The following is a 23366-nucleotide window of genomic DNA, read 5'->3' as shown; positions in this document are numbered from 1 at the left end:
CAAAGATCTAAGACTTTTTCTATGTACACAAAAGGCCTGTTTCTCTCAAATATTGTTCACAAATCTGTCTAAATCTGTGTTAGTGAGTACTTCTCCTTTGCCGAGATAATCCATCCACCTCACATATGGTGTGGCATATCAAGATGCTGATTAGACAGCATGATTATTGCACAGGTGTGCCTTAGGCTGGCCACAATAAAAGGCCACTCTAAAATATACTTGTAGATATTCAACAAGCACACACACACATATAAATATATAAAATGATAAGAGCTATATAAATTAACTAAATTAATAACTTTTTTTTTATTACAACAATATTAATCATCACTGAGCTTACTTAAGCTGGACTGTGATGCTATTTTCTTCTGGAAACCTTTTTTTTTTTTGCATTATTTTCCTGTTATCTCTGTAAAGCTGCTTTGAAACAATCTGTATTGTAAAAAGCGCTATATAAATAAAGGTGACTTGACTTGACTTAACTTAACTTTAAAATGCTCTATTTGTGCAACTCAAAGGTGAGTGTTAATGCATTAATACATTTAATTAATGCATTAATAAATCCATTTAAAATGTGTTACCTGTGAGCCAGTGAAGATGACAGGCTTTCCCAGATTTTCACACATGAAGGATAATGCAGAAGTGGTGTAAGCCATGGTGTCTGTGCCGTGCAGAACTACAAAACCATCATATCGATCATAGTTTTCCTGTGAACACGAGGAAAAACCTTTCAAAATCTCAGTAATGATTTTTGACATAGAAATTTAAAAAAGTGTTGACCTGTTCACTGATCTACAATCAAGAAATTTGAAGATTACCTACAATTACAAAAAAGTTTATTTTATTTTTTAAATAAAACAAAATATCAGAATCAAACACTTTATCAGATCAGTTCTGTTCACAAATCAGTATTTTCAGTCATGTCTAACTTGTACTCAACAATGTGACCATTTCAGTCTTATTCGCAACCCAGAGAAAAACAAAGAATGCAAAAAGCCAAACATAAAGATGGTTGAAAAGGAAGTACCTCAATATCTTTTCCAATACGGGCCCAGTCATCTTTATCCATATTACAGGAGTCGAGGAGGGGAGAGTACTCTAAAACTGTATATTCAATCCTCTTCTTCTGTTTGGACTGCCTGGTGGGGGTGAGGGGGGTGAGGGGGGTGAGAGGGGTGAGGGGTGAGGGGGGACATAACAGCACAAACCGGTCAAAAGTTTGGACAAATTACTATGTTTTATGTTTTTGAAAGAAGTATCTTATGATCATCAAGTCTGCAATTACTTGATCAAAATACAGAAAAAAATAATAATTTTGTGAAATATTACTACAATTTAAAATAATGGGTTTCTATTTTTTGATGAATAAAAAGTTGAAAAACAACAGCATATATTTAAAATAGAAATCTTTTGTACCAATATAAACTGCCATTCAAAAGTTTGGGGTCAGTACTTTCTTTTTAAAATAAATAAATACATAATGCTTTTATTCAGCAAGGATGTCCTAAGTTGATAAAAAGTAATAGTAAAGACAGTAACGCTTTAGATTACAGTACTGCATAATTAAAACAAATTTACAGTGTAACTTTCGGTAATTATACCTATAAAGTATGTATAAGGGAACAATATGTAAAGTTTTTCGAATAAAGGGGTAACAGCCAGAAGAATTAACAAATAATTTATACAGTAAGTATTTTAGAACTAAGGGGTACTGATTATACTATTATGATACAACAATCTTACATTTGCGAGCAATTTAGCGAAAACATACACTGATATGTTTTAAATAAAAGTGCACTGAAAACTAAAACTATATATATTTTTATATACTGGGGAAATATAATCTTGTTCCATGTAGTTACAGGGTAATACATACACCCCAGTCAACACGTTGATCTCACAATGATCTCTCCAAATGATCACAATGTGAGTCACAGTGATCCAGGGCTCTCAAGTCTCACGCATTGGGCGTGAGACACACGCATTTCAACCCGCTCACACGCCACACTTTGTATTTCTCACGCAGAGACATTACGAGGATAACGCCCACCAAGTTGCGGTGCTATTTTTTAAACAGTGAAACAGGTAGAGGAATCAAGTGAGTTCCTCATAGAGCTTTGAAGGCCATGACACGCACCAGCTAATCAAATAAAAAAAAATATAGCTACCGAACAGCCAATCAGAAAATAGCTGTATCTGGGTAAGATTTTCACAGGCTCATGCAACAGCGACACACGTCAGTTTGGGTGACTTGGGTCAGAGAGGGTCAGGTCTGATTTATAATTTCACAAAGTCATCTGAAGCCATTCCATAGCTTAATGTGAGGTACATAAGTCTATTTACATCATTAAATTAAAGTTTATGGAAACTCGTTTTCCCTCCTCTGCGCTGCGGCTGTCAATCATTCTCCATTCAGTATTCAAACAGCGCGCGCGCCTCGTCCGGTTACAGCAGGATGCACGGTAAAACTCTCTCCAATATGATATTCACATTATAATGCTTGATCTGTAGATAAAAGGCTTTGGATTTGCATAAAATGACTTTATTTTGTGTATTTGTATTTTACGTTTGTTGCTGTTTTTAAACGACTCGCTACCGTGTGCCTGTTAGATCACACACATCACAAGGACTATAAACGGCATCAAACGCACAACAACTGGAATTTAAAACTGTGAAGAAACAAATGATCAATAAACTGTTGGACAGATATACACTAGGATTTGTGCGCTCGACATTTCTTCGCTTTGTGCCGTGAACATTTAAAAGCGCACTTGTGCAGCGCTGAACACTGTGACTCATGTTGCTTTGAGCACATCATTCTGCGCCCGCGATGCGCATACGCACTTTGTGCGCTCTGTTTTGAATCGTTTCATATTATCATGGTTTTGCGCACTGAAAGATTATTAAAAGCATATATTGTTTATACCTAGCCTGCACAATACATTTAAAATAAGCATAATTTAATTGTATATTATTTATATATAGCCTACCTACACTTCTGAATTCTTGACATTCATATATAAATATAAAATTGTCAAATGTATGATTGCCTGATTGAATTTTATGAGTACTAATAGTAATGTTTTTATTAACATGTTTAGATTTTTTTAAAATGACTGTGCAGATTACTGTGCAAATTACTGTGTTTTATTTGTAAGAATATGTGTCATTTATGAAATCAGACACCCGTCCCCACCAAACCCCTGCGGCCGCCGCCAAAATCTCACTCTGAACTCAGTTCAAAACTTGAGAGCCCTGGTGATCTAAAAGTGTAACCTCACAGCGCACTCACTGTGTGCTCATATTATGGCTACAATAAGAGCTCATCCCAGCTAGAAATGTTATTGGACATGGACTCCAACATCGCTCAGACATCAAATTTTGGTTGAAAATGAAAATTGGGTTTACATCTAAACATTTGTTTGATTTGTTTAAACCTTTGATTGAACTCCACAAACAGCATTACCAGCTTCACTTATTACAAACCAGATGTACTTCTGTCATATGTGTACAAAAATCCTTATTGAGATTAATAGGGGTTTATATATTGATGCTTAATTGAAAATAATAGTTTGGGTTGATGTCATCACCATTATGGTGATCAGTGTTTGTTTTAGCTGGCCATTTTGACTCTTGATGTTTTAATGTTAGTTTCCTCTGGTTGCTGGAACTGTTTGTTACGGCAAGAACAGTAAGAGAAAATGTGATCAGATGATGTCAGCTACATGATGATGACGATATAATCATCATGTAGTGCTCTGATCATCTGATCTCTTTTAGACTATCATGTGTGTTATTAATTTAATATTATTGATTACAGTAATGTTTCTACAGCATTACGTCCAACAGTGTTTTAAGGAGAGACACGGCAGGCAAAAACATCGTTTTTTTCATGCAGTGGTCAGTTTTGAGATTTTGGGCTAGTTTACTCCTTCAATATGTGTTCTTTCAAGCTGCTATAAAGAAAACATTGAAAATATACATTAAGATGTTTATTTTATTACATTTTGTTTACTTGCGGCAGTAAGTTTCTCCCGAATTTACCAAGAAGTTAGCATTCCAACGTGACATGCCGAGTTCCGTCTGTTTACTGAAGTCTGTCATGACCGGTATCGCTGTAAAGCTCTGAGTCTCCTGCACAACGCTATGTAACCCAAATATGGGCATTTCCTTTCTATCCGTAACCAATCGTGAATGTCCAAAGGGGGATTTAAAGCTAACAACAAGATCTCATTTAGAGCTATTTAAATCTTTAACTGCCGTTTTCTCAAAATGATTTTTTTGTCTACATCATCACAAACATCTCAGCCTATGTAGCAGCTGTGTACACCAAACTTTCCAGTTATACACTTAGCAGTATTCTGAAGATATTTTCAGAGGGATTTGTTAATAAATCATTCCTGGCCTGATTTATATGACATTTTAATAAAAAAAAAATATGTCGAAAAACGATTTTTTAAGGCTATGGGCAGTATATTTTGATTTCCTAGATAATGAAAGCATATATCCTAAAATCCCTCTGAATGTTTTTTTCATCTGGTGTGTAAACAAAATGAAAAAATAATTTTGCACCTGGCTTTATCATATGTTCAGCTCTATCTACCGAAAATATATGCAAAATCATGCATATTTAATGAGATAATGCCTAATTTGCATAATTAAACATACAAATTACTAAAACTTGTAATACTTTTTTTTATATACTTGTTTAAGTAATCAACTGAGGAAGTTTCATGATGATATCTATTATTTTAAAATGTTACCATATTCGCCTGTAGTGTCTTGCCTTAAAGGAACACTCCACTGTTTTTTCATATTAAACTATGTTATGCCCTTAACTAAGACGAGTTGATACATACTGTACCTCTCTCGTCTCAGTGTGTGCACTCAATCGCTCTGATTGCACTTAGCTTTGATGGCACTTAGCTTAGCCCAGTTGATTCATTAGGGACCAAACAGAGATGAAGTTAGAAGCGACCAAACACCTCCATGTTTTCCCTATTTAAAACCAACGTGACTTTTTACTGCGCCGAGTCGAAGTGCTCCCAAGTGCTATTCCGCCATAGATTATAGTTATACTTTTTACCCGCTTAGAAAAGCGCCACGTTTTATTTTGTGTCACCATACTTGTCACCATACAGTAACTACTCGTGTAACTGTATTTAAATAAGGATAACATGGAGGTGTTTGGTCGCTTCTAACTTCATCTCTGTTTGGTCCCTAATGAATGAACTGGGCTAAGCTAAGTGCTATCAAAGTGTCGCCGCGCGCCAGAGCGATTGAGTGTACGCACTGAGACGAGAGAGGTATGTATCAACTCATCTTAGTTAAGGGCATAACATAGTTTAATATGAAAAAAACGGTGGAGTGTTCCTTTAAGAAAAACATCTGTAAAAAATATATATAAATAAAAAAAGAACAGTAAACATTTTGAACTACTGTTTCATTTAGACATGTTGTCGCAAACCTAACTAGAAAACTATTAACATTCTAGAAAAACTAACATCAAATAGTCAAGGCCAAAGAGCCCAACTACAGCAAACACTGACCTCCACAATGGTGACCAAACCAAACTATTGCTTTCAAACAAATCTAAACCTCTTTTAAGAGGTTCAGTCCTGTTGTCTGCTGGGAAACTTCCCGCTAAAACTTTATAAGAATGTTGGGGATAATGGTCTATCAATGTTATCACTAAACATGTTTAAAATGTAAAATGAGAGTGTTATCCTACCTTTTAGAAGAACATTCTGGTAACAAAAATAAAATTAGCTACAGAAAACATTACAAGAACATAACATAATGCTCTCAAAACATTCATAGAACAATAACATTTCTAGCTGGGATGAGCTCATATTGTGGATATCATATAGTAGCCTATATGATTGTGGAAATCATACACACAAATATGCCATTAATTTTGGAGGTGTTGTCCTATTTATTGATCAAGACAATAGCTGCAAAATTCAAAATTAATAATTATTAATTAATTATTAATTAAAAATAAAATAAAGAAATTATTGAAACTGTCTTGTAGGGGGAGGATGGAGAATGATGTCTTTCATTATCTGAGAATAGACTTAAAAAAAATAAATGATTCTTCTTTGTTTGTCATCTAAAAAACTGCGTAAGAACTTACGGCAGCACCAGAATGTCCTTTTTCAGTCTCTTTTGTTGTGCGTACTGCTCATCGTGCAGAATCGAGAGTTTGCGTAGAGTTTTAACAAAAACATTAGGTTCTGGAGACAAAACTGTAAATATAGAAGAAAAGCCTGTAAAAAGTTATGAACAAATGCACCAAATTGATACACTGTAAAACCTTGTTATAAAAAAAAATTATAAACTACCCCCATTTAAACTACCCCCTCTTAATCACTGGTTTTTTTTTTGGAATACGAGATCAGCAAACAAATAATCCCATAAACATGTCATAGCATAGCCGTGTCATAACATATTAATTTGTATATCATATGTGAAGCCTCATGCAGGCAGGTGTGTGAGTTCTGCTAATAGTGTTTACCATTTTCATGTTCCATCATACCAATGGTTCCTCCGGTGTTTATGACCAGGACCTTTGAATCCCTGACATTTGGGCTGGAGTGACCCGCGGTGGTCAGGCTGACAGATTTCTGCAACTTAAACACAAAACTCGTCTGAAAGGAAAAGGTATTGCTGTAATTTATAGTAATATCTTCAGAATTACTGATAAGTCTAGTTTAAAATATAATTATTTTGAAGTGTTGGTGCTTAATGTAACACTATCTAGTGTAAATGATAAATCATGTTTGAGATTTGTTCTGGCTACTGTATACAGGACACCAGGGCACCATACCAACTTTATCTAAGAATTTGCTCATTTTCTATCAGAGTTAGTATTGGCTGCAGATAAAGTCATAATTGTTGGTGATTTTAATATACATGTAGATAACGAAAAAGATGCATTCGGATTATCATTTAAAGACATTCTAAACTCGATTGGAGTTAGACAACACGTGTCAGGACCTACTCATTCTCGTAATCATACCCTAGATCTAATATTATCACATGGAATAAATGTTGATGCCGTTGAAATTCTGCAGCAGAGCGATGACATCTCAGATCATTATCTAGTCTCATGTAAACGTCATTTAGCCAAGGCTGCAAAGCTGACTCCGTGTTACAAATGTTAGACCTATCACTTCTGCCACTAAAGATTGCTTTATCAATAATCTTCCTGATCAGTTTCATCATCTCAGCATCCCAGATATCTTAGAAGAACTCGATATTGCGACAGAAACTTTTAACTCTCTCTTTTCCAGCACTTTAGACATAGTTGCTCCATTGCGCTTAAAGAAGATTAAAGAAAATAGTCCAACGCCGTGGTACAACGAGCACACTCGGGCCCTTAAGAGAGCGGCCAGAAAAATGGAACGTTGCTGGAAGAAAACAAAACTTTTTTTTTTTTGTTCATTTAACCACCATCACCTGATCTCATTTCACTTTAGCTTCCTTTGCTACTGCAAATGTGCTTAACAAACACACTGTCATAGCAGCCAACAAATATAAAAGATGAAATAAGAGTTAAGATCCCAACAAATGGAAACACTCATCACTGTATTGGTGACTTCACATGAAACACATTAGAGTTAAACCTCTGTTAATTCTCAATAAAAACTTCTGTAGACGTCTGACAGAAATAAAGTCAGTCTGGTTAGTAATAAGTGAAGCTGGTAATGCTGTTTGTGGAGTTGTTTAATCCTCCTCTGCTGAGATCTTCACAGATTTAATGTCTCCTTTTATCTTCAGTTGATTTCATCTAAGACTGTGGCTGAAGTCAGTTGTAGTTCTTGTGTTTCTGCTCATCTCTTTTTCTGTTCTCTTCTTTCCTTCAATGATTCTGCTTGTTAACAGGCTTATTAAGGCTGAGGTCACTCCATATTTAATATACACAGACTTTGTGGCTCAGATAAGGTCTAGTTCTGATTTATTTCTTTGCTCTTGGCTGACATGTGGCATCGCTATGGCCTCCTTGTGGCCCAGATCTGGCAAACAGGAGCGGTCCGCCCAAGTGCCATCATTCCCCACTGCATGTGGGCCAGATCAGTATTCCACAAGTGCCAGATGTGGACCGGATCTGGGCCGAAACAATGTTGCTATCTCGGTACAGAATTAGTCAATTACAGGCCGATCTCGAATCTACCTTTTCTATCAAAGATACTAAAAAAGGCGTTATCCTCACAACTATGTTCCTTTTTAGAAAGAAATGATATCTGCAAGGATTTTCAGTCAGGATTTAGACCGTACCATAGTACTGAGACTGCTCTCATCAGAGTCACAAATGATTTGCTCTTATCATCCGATCGTTGTTGTATCCCTCTATTAGTGTTACTCGATCTTAGTGCTGCATTTGATACCATTGACCGACCACAACATTATTTTAAATATACTCAAAAATTAGGATGGTATTAGTGGAATTGAATTGGCATGGTTTAAATCATACTTATCTGACCGTTATCAGTTTGTAGCAGTAAATGAAGAGATGTCTTATCAATCACAAGTTCAGTATGGCGGACCACAAGGCTCAGTACTAGGACTGTTGCTGTTCACTCTGTAAATGCTACCCTTAGGAGATATCATTAGGAAGCATGGCATTAGTTTTCACTGTTATGCTGATGATACTCAGATCTATATTTCTTCACGCCCTTACGAAACTTACCAATTCACAAAATTAAGGGAATGCATAGCTGATATAAAAAATTGATGACTAGTAATTTCCTACTACTTAATTCTGAAAATAGAGAGATTCTAATTATTGGACAAAAAACTTCATCATGTAATAACCTAGAATACTGTCAAACACATGTAAGATATTTGTAATTTGTAGTGATTACAATTTAGCTCAAAAGAATTATTAATTAATTTATAGGGAATTCAAAAGAGTCACTTACAACCGAGCAAATGACTCGTTCGCGGTCAACTATCAACTCTGCAACGGATATAAATATCCGAACTATAGTGAAACACTATATAGTTAGCAAGGTAACTTAGATCAGAAGTTTAAGACATTAAATTTTGTAAGCACAATAACACAAGTAATATTTCTCTTTAAAATACAAACAAGACTTTATTGATTATTCTAACACATAAAACTAATATCTAACACAAACACACACATACACATTCATACGCGTTGCAGAAAGAAAAGAGTAAGGAAAGATTAAGTTTTAAGAGTGAGTTTAAGAGTGAGATGATGTAATCCCAAGTTTCTATGCACTTATAAGACACAACCTGAATGAACCATCAATCATTAGTTTAACCCTTTTATCGTTTCCTAGGTTATTAAATCTGTATCAAATACACCAGTTCAGCTTTAGTCTGGAGGCAGTACTTGCTTGTCTTTGCTTTTGGGGATTCCCTTTTGTTGCATGAAAGGGGTTTTCCCGGTCCGTTCGTTGGCTGGTCTCCTCGTGCCTGATGTCTGGGTCACGTGGTCAGTCACATGGCGTGCTGGCGGAATGAAAGTCTTTGTTTGAAGCTGGCTTTGCAGAAGAAACGTGGCTCGAAATCTTGTCGCAAAACTTAACTTAGAACCGAGACTCACAACGGAAAAGAAAGGAAACTAAGAAAAGAAAGGAAATTGAGAGGAGTAGATGATGGCTTGAATGAAGCTGTTTAACCCATGTTCTTCAGATCTTGATTTGGGTTATTTCGTCTGCGCGTTTACATGGTTCCTAGTCTGAGAGAGCGAGAGCAGAGAGAGAGAGCAGAGAGAGAGCTTTGTTTCTGTCTAAGATTTTTAAACTCAAAGTTTGTCCCCCCTCCTGAAGAGATCGGACCAATTAGACACTGGCTTTGTTTGCAAAGTCATAAATCATGCGTTATCTGGGATCTCCTTACTAGCAGAGAGAACAGAGGCTACAGTTTAGACATTATTACTATTATAAGAATACGAACATTTTACACAGATTTCAATCAAGCCATCTTTTGAATCATGAGCATACGATCATATTGATATGAAACACAACACACTTTCATTCAAACATCTAACAGTTATAACAATTAAATGAATTATATGGGATTAAAGCATATTAAATGGACACATGTATTGTAGAAACACCTAGAATGATGTATGATGTTTTAAGTCCATTGAAAATTGTTCTTGAATGAGTTTTACGTATACTGTAGGAAGAATCTCAGTTTTCTGGTTTAGAGAGAGAAAGAACTCTGTTTGTTCGTTCAGAGGTCCTTAAGGAGGAGGGGGTCTGGAATGTTGTGGGCTCGAGCAGCTTCTGCTGAATTATCTTGATCAGGCTGAATTGTGCTATCTCTGAGCCAATCATTCTTTTCCAAGCTATCTCACATTGACCAGTTCTTCCTTTAGTTGGGTTCATCTTCTTTGAAGCTTGCATGGCCATAAAGTTCTTAGCTGGGGGTTTTCGTTGGTCAGCGGAGACTGGCTGGCTGGAGCCTTCTTTTATGGCTCTGGGGTTGGTGATTTGGTGTCTGGAATGTTCAGTTCTGTGAGAAATTATGTTTGAACAATTCACCTGGAAGATTCATTTGTGTTTGTTTCACACTCAATCCTACACACTTGATGGCTGCTCTGTTAAGTCTTCGTCGTCGGTTAGGAACCTGGGTGTTCTCTTTGATACCAATTTTTCATTTGAAAGTCACGTGTCTAATATCTGTAAAACCGCATTTTTCCATCTTAAAAATATATCTAAATTACGCCATATGCTCTCATTGACAAATGCGGAACAATTAGTTAATGCGTTCATGACCTCAAGGCTAGATTATTGTAATGCTCTACTGGGTGGTTGCCCTGCACGCTTAATAAACAAACTACAGCTGGTCCATAACGCAGCAGCTCGAGTTTTTACCAGAACCAGGAAGTATGACCATATTAGCCCGGTTCTGTCAACACTGCATTGGCTCCCTCTTAAACACTGTATACATTTAAAAAATTTCCTGATTACTTACAGAGCACTAAATGGTTTTGTAACACACTTGGCTTGCAACTTTAGTAAACCAGTAGTCACTTAAAAGTTCAGGGAACTCACAAGGCATGAATGGATAAGGGAACAACTGTGTCAGTGCTTGAATGCAGACAAAGATACAAGATAAAGATTTTAAGCATAAGCAGGTTAACCAACAAAGTATATTGATAACTCAATAGTGAAATCAGAAAAATGAACACTTATCCGAGGGTCCTTGATCAAATAGTCCATGCGTGAGAAGTATTGCCATTTAGAAGGCTAAAAAAACACAGATCTATTTGGTTCAAACAGGATCACCTCACATGCATGCTCCTGTGCTCTAACCTGGCTTGCCTTTTCAACTACAGAAGGCCTTTCTCTTCCAAGGTACTCTCCTATCAAAATAAAAGTCAATTTTGCCAAACACCGGATGTTTCGGCACCAAACATAAAAGTCCCACATACAAAAGATAGAGAACTTCAACTAGGGGCTGTAATCAATTGAATCTTAACTATAACTTTTTACAGTATTTTATCCTCCTTCACATTTGTAAAATAAAGTATGTGTATTTCTCTTAGCCCTAATATAGCAGTGTCACAGTTTAGCTCCCCAGTACTTGAGCGAGCTCTTAACGCAATATAGTCCTTCATGTCTATTGCGATCTCAAAATTCCGGCCAGTTTATATACCTAGAATATCAAAATCAACTGCTGGCGGTAGATCCTTTTCCTATACCTAAACTTTGGAACAGTCATCCTAACATTGTCCGGGAAGCAGACACACTCTGTCAGTTTAAATCTAGACTACAAACATCTATTTGACCTAGCATACAACACACATTATCAACTTCTATAATTCAATGTTAGGCTGCATAGATTAGGTCAGCCGGAACCGGGAACACTTCCCAAAAATCCTGATGTACTCATTATATCATAAGAAGAATGGCATCTACACTAATATTAGTCTCTTTGTTTATCCGAGGTTTACCGCAGTCCGCCAAATCCAGGCTGTATCCAGATCTGATGAAGGACCTGCGCCTGGACACGACGCAGTTCTGAAGTGTCAACTAGTCTCTCCCCTGTGAGAGCCTCCTTCTCTTCCCTTTACCTCTGTACAGATAAAACATTGTTAAAATGATTCCGGCTCACATGGATACACGGAAGCGACAAATAATTCTGTATTATGGTTTTATTTTAGGCCGGACAAGTAATTTGGTGAAGTCAATTTGTAAAGAATGACTACATGTCTGCGCACATATATGTATATATATATATATATATATATATATATATATATATATATATATATATATATATATATATATTTAAATATATTCAAACGTGCATACATATAGACTGAACAACACGTAATACGCATGTTCACGCCGTCAACGTTTTCACAGATTCACAGTTTTGAAGCTCACGCTGAGATGATAACAATTGTTGTTTTGTTTTTTTCACTGCTTGCACCTTGGAACATTAAAGGGATAGTTCACCCAAAAATGAAAATTCAATAGTGAAATCAGAAAAATGAACACTTATCCGAGGGTCCTTGATCAAATAGTCCATGCGTGAGATTTTCACCAATTTTCATTTTTGGGTGAACTATCCCTTTAAGGTTTTTTGTTAGAACCGTGTCGTGTTAGCGGCCCCTAAGTTAATAACTAATGATATTTGCAAAGGAAGCGAATCAATCAAAACTAACTTTAGCTGGACAATAACTTTATTTTAGAGCTGCTGTAAAGCCAAAACAATCTCTGTTACTTAAATTCCCTATTATAACTGTAAAACTGCTTTAAAACAATCTATATTGTTAAAAGCGCTATATAAATGAAGGTGACTTGACCTGACTTGACTGAAACACATCAGGTTGATTTAACCTGCTACACTGTAAAAACCCAACAAGTTTAGATAACTAATTACATTTGAGGACACAGACTACCTTAATTCTTTTAATTTTAGAAACCAATAGTGATTGCTCTTGAATTATTTCAGTTGAGTTCACTAAAAGAAGATATAAATTGCAGGCAATAAATTAGGTGATTAATTAAGAGACTAATAAAGTGATTATTAAAGTGATTATTGAGCATTAGTGATGAACACCTGCTGTTAACTTCACTGAAAGAAAGAAAAACACAGAACTACAACTGACTTCAGCCACAGCCTTAGATGAAATCAACTGAAGATAAAATAAGACATTAAATCTCTCAAGATCACTTCAATTGTTACTAACCAGACTGACTTTATTTCTGCCATGCTTCTACATAAATTATTGTTGAGAATTAACAGAGGTTTAGATGTTGATGTTTTATTGGTAAAAATGCAATGCCACCATTATGGAGATCAGTGTTTGCTTTAGTTGGGCTGTTGACCAGTCACTTTCTATGGTAGATTTTCTCTGGAACAATATATATAATGTTGTAAAGCAGTAAAATCAAGAGATGTTAACTTTATATATATATATATATATATATATATATATATATATATATAGTACCAGTCAAAAGTTTGGAAACACTACTATTTTTAATGCTTTTGAAAGAAGTCTCTTATGCTCATCAAGCCTGCAGTTAAAAACAAAACAAAAACAGAAAAAACAGTAATATTATGAAATATTATTACAATTTAAAATAATGGTTCTCTTTTTTAATATACTTTAAAATGTAATTTATTTTTGTGATGCAAAGCTGAATTTTCATCAGCAAGTACTCCAGTCTTTGGTGTCTTATGATCCTTCAGAAATCATTCTAATATGCTGATTTATGATCAATGTTGGAAACAGTTGTGCTGCTTAATATTTTTTTATAACCTGAGATACTTTTTTCAGGATTATTTGATGAATAAAACGTTAAAAAGAACTGTATTTATTTAGAATATAAATCTTTTGTAACAATATACACTACCGTTCAAAAGTTTGGGAAAAATAACTATTTTTTTTTAAAGAAATTAGTACTTTAATTCAACAAGAATGCGTTAAATTGATAAAAGGTGATGGTAATGATTTATATTGTTAGAAATGTTTTTATTTTGAATAAATGCTGTTTTTATGAATAAATGCTGTTAACGTTTTACTCATCAATGAATCCTGAAAAAAGTATTCCAAAAAAATATATTAAACAGCACAACTGTTTCCATCATTGATAATAACTGAGTATCAAATCATCATATTAGAATGATTTCTGAAGGATCATAAGACACCAAAGACTGGAGTACTTGCTGATGAAAATTCAGCTTTGCATCACAAAAATAAATTACATTTTAAAGTATATTAAAAAAGAGAACCATTATTTTAAATTGTAATAATATTTCATAATATTACTGTTTTTTTTTGTTTTTTGTTTTTTTAACTGCAGGCTTGATGAGCATAAGAGACTTCTTGCAAAAGCATTAAAAATAGTAGTGTTTCCAAACTTTTGACTGGTACTGTGTATATATATATATATATATATATATATATATATATATAAATAATCATCATAACCTGGCCTGAATGCATGTAAAGTCACTGATCAATGTCAATGCCATTTGAGGGTTTTGTGTTACCAACCCTGTGAAACTATATCATGAGTATTAAGTTTTGCACCAATCATTCATAGTGTGCAATTTTAAAACTATGGAGTGAATAAAATATTCATCTCAACAATGGTGTCAATAAACAAAATGTTTAAATGTGCAATGCATGCTGGGTATCAGAAATCCCAGCATGCACTACAGTATGGATAATTATTATAATATTATTATGTTATCAATTCTCTCTGATTTTTATTTGCAGTGTAATGCTGTAGACAACACATATTTACCTTGGGTTCATCATCTGCATGATTTTCAGTTGGTTGTCCTGAACCATTTGGACTGGGTTGATGATTTTCAGTTGGTTGTCCTGAACCATTGGGACTGGGTTGATTCAGGTTAGTCACCTGTGTCTTCAGGCAGGAGGTTAGCCAGGACAACATCTTTATTTGGATCTGTAAATATTTCACTGGAGAAGAAAGTAAATTTGGTGACACTTTCTATGAAGCCTGTATTTATCAGAAACATGAAGGACAGTGCATTTTTCAAACTCATGACGTAGTATTTTTTTAGCGCATGTGCATAAAACAAAAAGTTGATATGTTTTGTGCATGGTTAAATGTTATTTCAGCCTTTTCATTTCTGTTCAAGTTAAAGTTGTTCTAACTCATTGTGTTGTTAGACTAAGTTCACAGAAATTGACTCATTCATCGACCCACATAACAACATTGTGATGGCCCAGATACGGCTCACATCTGGCACATGTGGAATAATTATCTGGTCCACATGCAGCGTGGACTGCAGTGGTGGCCCTTGGGTGGACCACAAGCAGGCATCACATGATCTCATTTCACTATAGCGTTTCTTTGCTGCTGCAAATGTGTTTGACAAAAAAACATCCAACAGCCATTAGTTGGGCTCTCAACTCTTTTATATCTTTTTGTGTTTATAATTATGTGATCTGTATTGTGGATTATTTTTGAAAAACAGTTGGATATTGGGACCTATATTGTAAGTGAAGCAAAGGACCATAGGCCTACAGGCCTATTAAGCACATTGTGATTGTGATCTCAGCAGTATAACAAATCTACCCAGATATTTTGGATCTTTGAGAATATATCTGTGCACAAAAGTCAATGGCAACAAGAAAAGCAGCCGAGATGGAAGAAATAAAGGCATGCTTAAAGTTTATGGCAGATGAGATCAGCAAAGTTGCTACTCAACAACAAAGCATCCTGGCCCTCATGGAGGAGATACGTAACCTAGAGAAATTAAATCTGAGAGACAAAAAGATTGACGAACTTGAACAAAGGATTGACGTATTGGAACAACAAACTTGGAGTAAAGATGTCATCAATACTGGACTAGAGACAAAGTATTGCAGCTATGCTAGAGCGGCAGCTGGAGCAAATGAAGGTGAGGATGCTCCTCCAGAAGAATTGCAGACACTGGAACAACAGGTTTTGCTGTATCTAAGCACCAAACATATCGATCTGAATGATAGTAATATATCTAGCTGCTATGCAATCCCAAACAAGAATCGTAAAGAGAAGCCATCCATAGTTGTAGAGTTCGTTACACAAAAGCACAAGATTGCGCTACTGCGACAGACCAGAAAATTAAAAGGCACCGGAGTCTACATAAACGAGCATTTAACAAAGAAAAATGCTGAAATAGCAAAATGGAGCCGTATACTCAGGAAGCAAGACAAAATACAAGCAACATGGACAAGGAATGGGAAGGTGTACATCCGACCAAATGGAGAAGATCAAAACAGGCCAACTATAATAAGAAAACTGCAAGAATTGGAAAGCTACAAGTGATGGTCCACTTCAGCAGGTATGTGGAAACCAAAGCTGAAATGCTTGGGCTAAATTGGAGAGAGACAGATAAATGTGTGCAATGTCATTGGAAATTGCAACAAAAGATGTGTACATGGCGGTACAAGGATCTGATGTGAACACTGTTACTCCTTACACAAAGGATAAAGGACCTTGTATTGTTATGGATGAACATGTGAAGAAATTGGGGAATATAACCATAGATGATATCAGAGGTGTGGACTCGAGTCATGTGACTTGGACTCGAGTCAGACTCGAGTCATGAATTTGATGACTTCAGACTCGACTCGACAAAATGTACAAAGACTTGCAACTCGACTTGGACTTTAACATCAATGACTCGTGACTTCACTTGGACTTGCGCCTTTTGACTCGAGAAGACTTGCTACTTCCCATGAAAACTGGGGAAAAAATGTTAACATGGCCGCGCCGCTCTCAGTTTATCTGCATCTGTGAAAAAATGTGCACCACCTGTATGCATGCAGGGAGCACGCGCGCTGCCTGCACAACATCCAATCACTGTAGTCCCACGTTGTTTTGATTCGACAGCATCTAAGCAGGCACATTGCAAGACAACCAATGAAGCGCAACAAGCAACAACGCATGCTACGAATTTGAACAAATGCTAAGCACCTTATCGGATGTACCGTAACTTACTAGCTGCTACATAGCTGCCAACTCTCACGCATTCACCGTGAGACACACGGAATTGACACTTTTCACATGCTCTCACGCCACACATCCATTTTCTCACGCACAGAAAAATCGCGAAGCAAAGAGGACACTGACACCGACAGACTAGACAGAGCAGGTTAGTTATGATATAAAAAAATCTCAGCTCTCAGATTCTGTCACTTTTATTACGAAATTCAGACAATAAATACCGTTTTGCCGCTTGTAAATGTGACACGACAGATCCCTAGCGGCACGTGAACCGATCATCTCTAGCTGATAGTAAATAACGTTAAATACGAATGAACACTGTTGAAAGATATAGTACAACTTACCGAAATGTATATTCCTCATACATAATATCGACCCATCAATCAAAGGGGTCAATAAAACAGTTGGAGAACAATTGTCATATAACATTTACCTCAGGAAAGCCATTTAATGACCATAATAGGCTAGCACGTTAGTTGGCTAGAAAAAAAAAAAGAGCTATAGAGAGTATTTTGCTAAATATGTGTACTATATTGCATGTTTATTATATTTTTACTTATATCATTAAATAAAGTTGTTATTATAATAAAAAAAAAACGCATTATATTTAATTTGTGTTATTTTTAACCTTAAATAATACTGCCAGCTGATAGGGCTCTCTGTATGTTTACAGCATTAGGTGAGTTGTTTTTTTCTTGAGAAAAAGTAATGCCTATATTGTGTAGCCTACCTAATATTTATCCAAATGAGTCAATATTAAATCAAATCACAATAATTGAATTGAACTGAAATAATAAAAAAGCGTAGCTTACCAGAAATTGAACCATGTAAACATTGTAACATGTTGTCACTAAACCTAATAAAATTCAGTTTAGTTACTAAAATGTTTTGACAATCACAATACACTTATTGTGATGCAAAAATTACATCACAATTATTAATAATTGCATCACAATTGCATCCCCCATTGAAGTCAATGGGACCCAGAAACTGCCTGGTTACTGACATTCTTCTAAATATCTTCCTTTCTGTTCAGCAGAAGAAATAAATTCATGTGAAATTTTTTGTGAAAATTACATTTTCTGTTTTTTACTGTATTTGATTAATGTTATTGTATAAAAAGAGGTTTAAATAAATACAAATCTTACAGACATACATGATTTGTATAAATTTTATTTCTGTGGTAAGAGGACTTGAAATAACTCGAAACTAAAATGGTAGGACTTTGGACTCGACTTGAGACTTGTTGGCTTTGACTTTTGACTCGACTCGGGACTTGCCTCATCTTTGACTCGACTTGACTTGGGACTCGAGGGCAAAGACTTGAGACTTACTTGTGACTTGCATAACAATGACTTTGTCCCACCTCTGGATGATATGTCTGACCGGGATGAACTTAAGAGGTATGATTTTGATAATGAAATTGATCCGGATATGTATTATTATAACAATCTTGACATAAATTGTAATTATTACACAGTACAAGAATTCAACAAGAGTGTGGAAATGTATGGTGCTCTGTCCGTCATACATTTCAACAGCAGAAGTCTATGCAAAAATTACTCCGCTATCAAAGAATTTCTTAAGTCTTTCAAAAAATTTACTATAATAGCTATATCAGAGACTTGGCTTGATGATGGCAAAGTGGGTGACGTGGATCTTGAGGGATATGAGCTGTATACCACCAATAGGAACAACAAAAAGGGCGGAGGAGTTGCTTTGTATATAGATCAATCATTAAGAAGTAAAATTGTAAAAAATGTTTCATTCAGCATAGACAATGTTCTGGACTGTGTAACAGTGGAAACTGAAGTAGAACATTTCAGAAACATAATTATTAGCTGTGTGTACAGACCACCAGGAACAAGTCTGTCAACATTTAATGAAAAAATTGCAGATTTGCTTAACAGCATGACCACTGACAAAGTACAAATTTTGTGTGGAGACTTCAACATTGATATACTTAATCAACGTGTCTTCAAAGGTACTTCTGAGTTTATAAATATAATGTACAGCAATCATTTATGTCCACTCATTGATAAGCCAAGCAGAATTACAACAGAAACAGCAACACTAATAGATCATATTTTTACTAACAGATTTGAGGAAAAAGTTGTTGGGGGCTTATTTATTAGGGATGTTAGTGATCATTGATGGAGTTTTTTCGGTTCCTTGCCACTGTTGCCTTTGGCTTGCTCAGTTGGGGATATTTTGGGGATATTTAATTTTTTTCTATCAATCAATAAATTCCACTAGAAACAAACTTTGTTGTATTATTTTATTTTAATTTAATACTGTGAAGCTGCTTTGATACAATCTGTATTGTGAAAAGCGCTATACAAATATACTTGATTTGATTTGATCATTTGCCAGTGTTTGCAATATTTCCAAATTTTTTTACACGAAAAAAGAAATCCCAGACCATTAATAAATTTATAAGAAGCTGTACGGCAAAAAATATTGAAGAATTCCAAAAGGAACTTAGTAATCAAAACTGGTGTGATGTTTACGCAGAAAGTGATGCAAATGTGGCATATGATACTTTCCTGTATAGATTTATTGAGCTGTATAATATCAATTGCCCCATGAAGATGATTCATAACCAAGAAAATAAATCAGTAAAAAAGCCATGGATAACTAAAGGCATTGAAAATGCATGCAAAAAGAAGAATACCCTATATGCGAAATTTGCAATACAGAATATACAAAATGTGTTCTATTCGCAGATGACACAACACTGTATGTATCTGGGGATAATCTTCACCAACTAATTACTGATGTGACTAGAGAACTATCCAGAATCAAGCAATGGTTTGACCGATATAAACTATCTTTTAATCTAAGTAAAACCAAATATATTATATTCAGTAATCGACAAATTAAAACCAGCATGAGCTTAAAGATTGATGATGTGGTACTAAAAAGGGTGTATGAAAATAAATTTCTTGGAATAATATTAGACCATAAATTATCCTGGAAACCACACATCGCTCATGTTCAATCAAAACTGTCCAAAACAATAGCTATATTACATAAAACCAAGTATTTTCTAAATACGCCCTCTCTGTATATTCTGTATTGTTCTCTTATTGTTCCATACTTTTCTTACTGTGTTGAAATATGGGGGCATGCTTACACCACAAACACAAAACCTATTTTTATTTTACAAAAAAAAGCCATAAGGATAGTCAATCATTCACCGTATAATGAACCGACAAACTCAATATTCTGCAAATTCAAAGCACTAAAATTTCCCGATCTAGTCAGTCTGAATACTGTTGTCTTTATGTTTAAAGTCAATAGGCAAGGCAAGGCAAGGCAAGGCAAGTTTATTTATATAGCACATTTCATACACAGTGGCAATTCAAAGTGCTTTACATAGAAGAAATTAAAATAATAAAAAGAAAGAAGAATAATTAAAATAATAAAAAGAAATAAGAATAATTAAAACAGTTAAAAAAATAAGATACAGTACAGTACAAACATTCGGACGAACAGCGGCACAGTGCTCATTCATTAAATGCATAGCTAAACAGAAGTGTTTTGAGTCTGGATTTGAATGTGACGACTGTAGGAGCACGTCTGATCTCCTCTGGAAGCTGGTTCCAGCTGCGGCTGGCATAATAGCTAAAAGCGGACTCGCCATGCTTAGAGTGAACCCTTGGTAATTCTAGCTGATATGATCCTAATGATCTGAGTGATCTGTTGGGTTTATATTCTGTGAGCATGTCTGCAATGTATTGAGGTCCTAGGCCATTAAATGATTTATATACCAGTAATAATACTTTAAAATCAATCCTAAATTTAACTGGGAGCCAGTGTAAAGACCTGAGGACTGGTGTGATATGTTCATATTTTCTGGTTCTGCTCAGAATCCTGGCGGCAGCGTTCTGTATGAGCTGCAACTGTTTTATGGTCTTTTTGGGAAGGCCAGTGAGGAGTCCATTACAATAATCCACCCTGCTGGTGATGAAAGCATGCACAAGTTTCTCTAAGTCTTGTCTGGAAACAAAGCATCTAATTCTTGCAATATTTTTTAGATGATAGTATGCTGATTTAGTTATTGCTTTGACATAACTACTGAAACTAAGGTCTTAGTTCAGGAAATAGGAAATATTTAGGAAAATATTGCCTGAAAATATACTATGTTTGTTTGAAAATAGGGAACAGAAATATAACCTAAGAGGAGAGAACATGTTTAAAAAACAAATGGTCAGAACAAACCTTAAAATGAACACCATTTCGGTAAAAGGGGTCGACTTGTGGAATGGTCTCACCGATGATCTTAAGAGGAGCAATTCCATTCATTATTTAAAAAAACAGCTTAAAATCTTAATTTTTGACAAATATATGGATGCTTAAGAAAAATTGTCTAAGATAAGTTTATGTATAATTGTTGTGCATAAATTGAAACAACACAAGCAATGAATATGTATATATGTATATATATATATGTATGTGTGTATGTATGTATATGTTTATGCATGTATATTGTTTATGCTTAAATTTTGATGGGTAGATGTTGTTTTGTAAATAGGGTAGGCGTTATAAGCCATGGCTTCAGCCTACACCTTTTCGGTTACTATCTTTGTTTGTAATGAATTTTCTGTAAATATATTCTGTCCTATGTTTTTAGTAACCGAATAAACCTTCATTCATTCGAGTTATTCATTCAATTAAACTAAATAACAAGGCAATAACATGACTATTTATTCACGCAGTGATGCATGCTGGGAGTTTTGTACTATGCTGGTACCCAGCATGCATTGCAGCATGGTACTTCTGATTGTCACCATTGTTGTGATTCATACGCTGATTGTTGATGTCTGTGTGTGTCACCATTGTTTATTTCCAGTGTAATCTTTCTTTGTAAAAACTAAAGTATACATTTTATCATACGTAATTCAATTTATATGAGCAGAAATTGGCAACATTATAAGCTTATTTGATGTGGCAGTATTTAACAGTAAAAACTTTATAATCTATCCGATTTTTACTCATCTCAGTATAGCAATAGAGTTTGGTAAAAGCTGTTCATTCATTCACACACAGAAACGCGATTCATATTTAAACAGTCTTTTTGCCAGCTGTAGCTACATAACAGCGCGCATCTGTGCGTTCATACATACCCACATAGCAACATTAGCCGCGTTTCCACTGTCGGGCCAGGGCCGGGCCGTGCTAGTGCGTGCCAGGGCCAGTCGCGTTTCCACTGTCACTTCCGGGGCTTGATCGGGGCTTACTCGGGGCCAACGGCCAGGATTTCTGGCCCGTCGAATACCTTGGGCCAAAGCGGGCCAGCTCGGGCTAGAGGAGTGGTTACCAACAGAGGAGGAGTTTACCGTTGGGAGACGGCAGCGCCGGATGATTCTGTCAGCATTAAAGACTTAAAAATAAAATAATTTAAATCGCGTTCATGTTTGAATGCCTTCTGTTTGTGATGCAAAAAACTATGCGCGCTAGCCGTTACCATAGTAAACATAGTAAACGCTTGAAGATACGCATAGTAAAAAAACAACAACATAGCGAACGCTTGAAGAAATCAGACCAATCTTAAAGGCTATCACAGTCATGTTTTTATTTTATCTGTCATAGCCTATGTCTCGTCTCTTTAAACCGGACTATCAAAAAATAAAGTAACTTTTTTTTTCGGGAGCTTCCTCTGTTTCTCTGACTGAAAATATCTGTATGGGAGTCGAGAGAGTGCTAAAGCTCCTCAGGTCGTATGGCATATATTTGTAGAAATTATCATTTTTTCTAAATGTGATGTAAATATGTCCTGTAACTAAGTTACCAGATAAAGAAACAGACGCGACTGAAAAAGTAAGTGTGTCCTCTTTCTTTTGTGAAATAGACCTAACGGTAATTTATTTCTGAGTGACTAATGTGCAATTTTTACATAAATTAATTCATTATGATCAATGTATCACTTTTTATTGTAAACCTGTGGTAAAACATCGATGCTTGGGTTTTAAATATTCAAGTAGCTGCTAAACAAACAAACAAAAAAGCTCGCAAACGGCCGCTTTTATCGTGTTTGTTTTCAACGCTGTTTCCAGTGATTTCTGATTAGTTTTCTGATAAAACTTCCATTTGTTGGTGAAATGATGGGTTAGTGTGACGTTGTCCCAGAGAGGCGTGTTACGGGCGTGTTTTAGTGAAGCGCTGTGGAGCTTCTGGCCCGACAGTGGAAACGCATGCCCGGTGCTATTGGCCCGAGGCTATTAGCCCGGCACGGCCCGTTTAAAGCCCTGGCCCGGCCCTGGCCTGACAGTGGAAACGCGGCTATTGTTTCGGGCCAGATCCGGCCCACATCTGGCACTTGTGGAATGCGGATCTGGCCCACATGCAGCAGAGAATGACGGCCCTTGGGTGGCCCACTCCTGTTTGCCAGATCTGGGC

General features: G+C 35.8%; 1 protein-coding gene across 1 annotated transcript in view; it reads right to left on the bottom strand.

Moving 5' to 3' along the window:
- The window catches only part of LOC311081690 (L-asparaginase 1-like), a gene marked incomplete at its 3' end in the record, with an annotated part of 34168 nt that extends 19250 nt beyond the window's left edge, over positions 1 to 14918 (bottom strand). The window contains exons 1-5 of the mRNA XM_084112315.1: positions 14751 to 14918; positions 6518 to 6632; positions 6137 to 6248; positions 1028 to 1139; positions 582 to 707 (exon numbers count right to left, since the gene is read on the bottom strand). Coding sequence (XP_083968441.1) covers positions 582 to 707; positions 1028 to 1139; positions 6137 to 6248; positions 6518 to 6632; positions 14751 to 14903 — 618 coding nt within the window. The 5' untranslated portion in view covers positions 14904 to 14918. The remainder of the gene's footprint in view (positions 1 to 581; positions 708 to 1027; positions 1140 to 6136; positions 6249 to 6517; positions 6633 to 14750) is intronic.
- Positions 14919 to 23366: the final 8448 nt, after the last annotated feature.

Source organism: Abramis brama (assembly GCF_963993115.1).
Source record: "Abramis brama genome assembly, chromosome: 1".
Classification (NCBI taxonomy): domain Eukaryota; kingdom Metazoa; phylum Chordata; class Actinopteri; order Cypriniformes; family Leuciscidae; genus Abramis; species Abramis brama.
The sequence above is the reverse complement of the archived record's forward strand: the minus strand, read 5'-3'. Positions and strand labels throughout refer to the sequence as shown.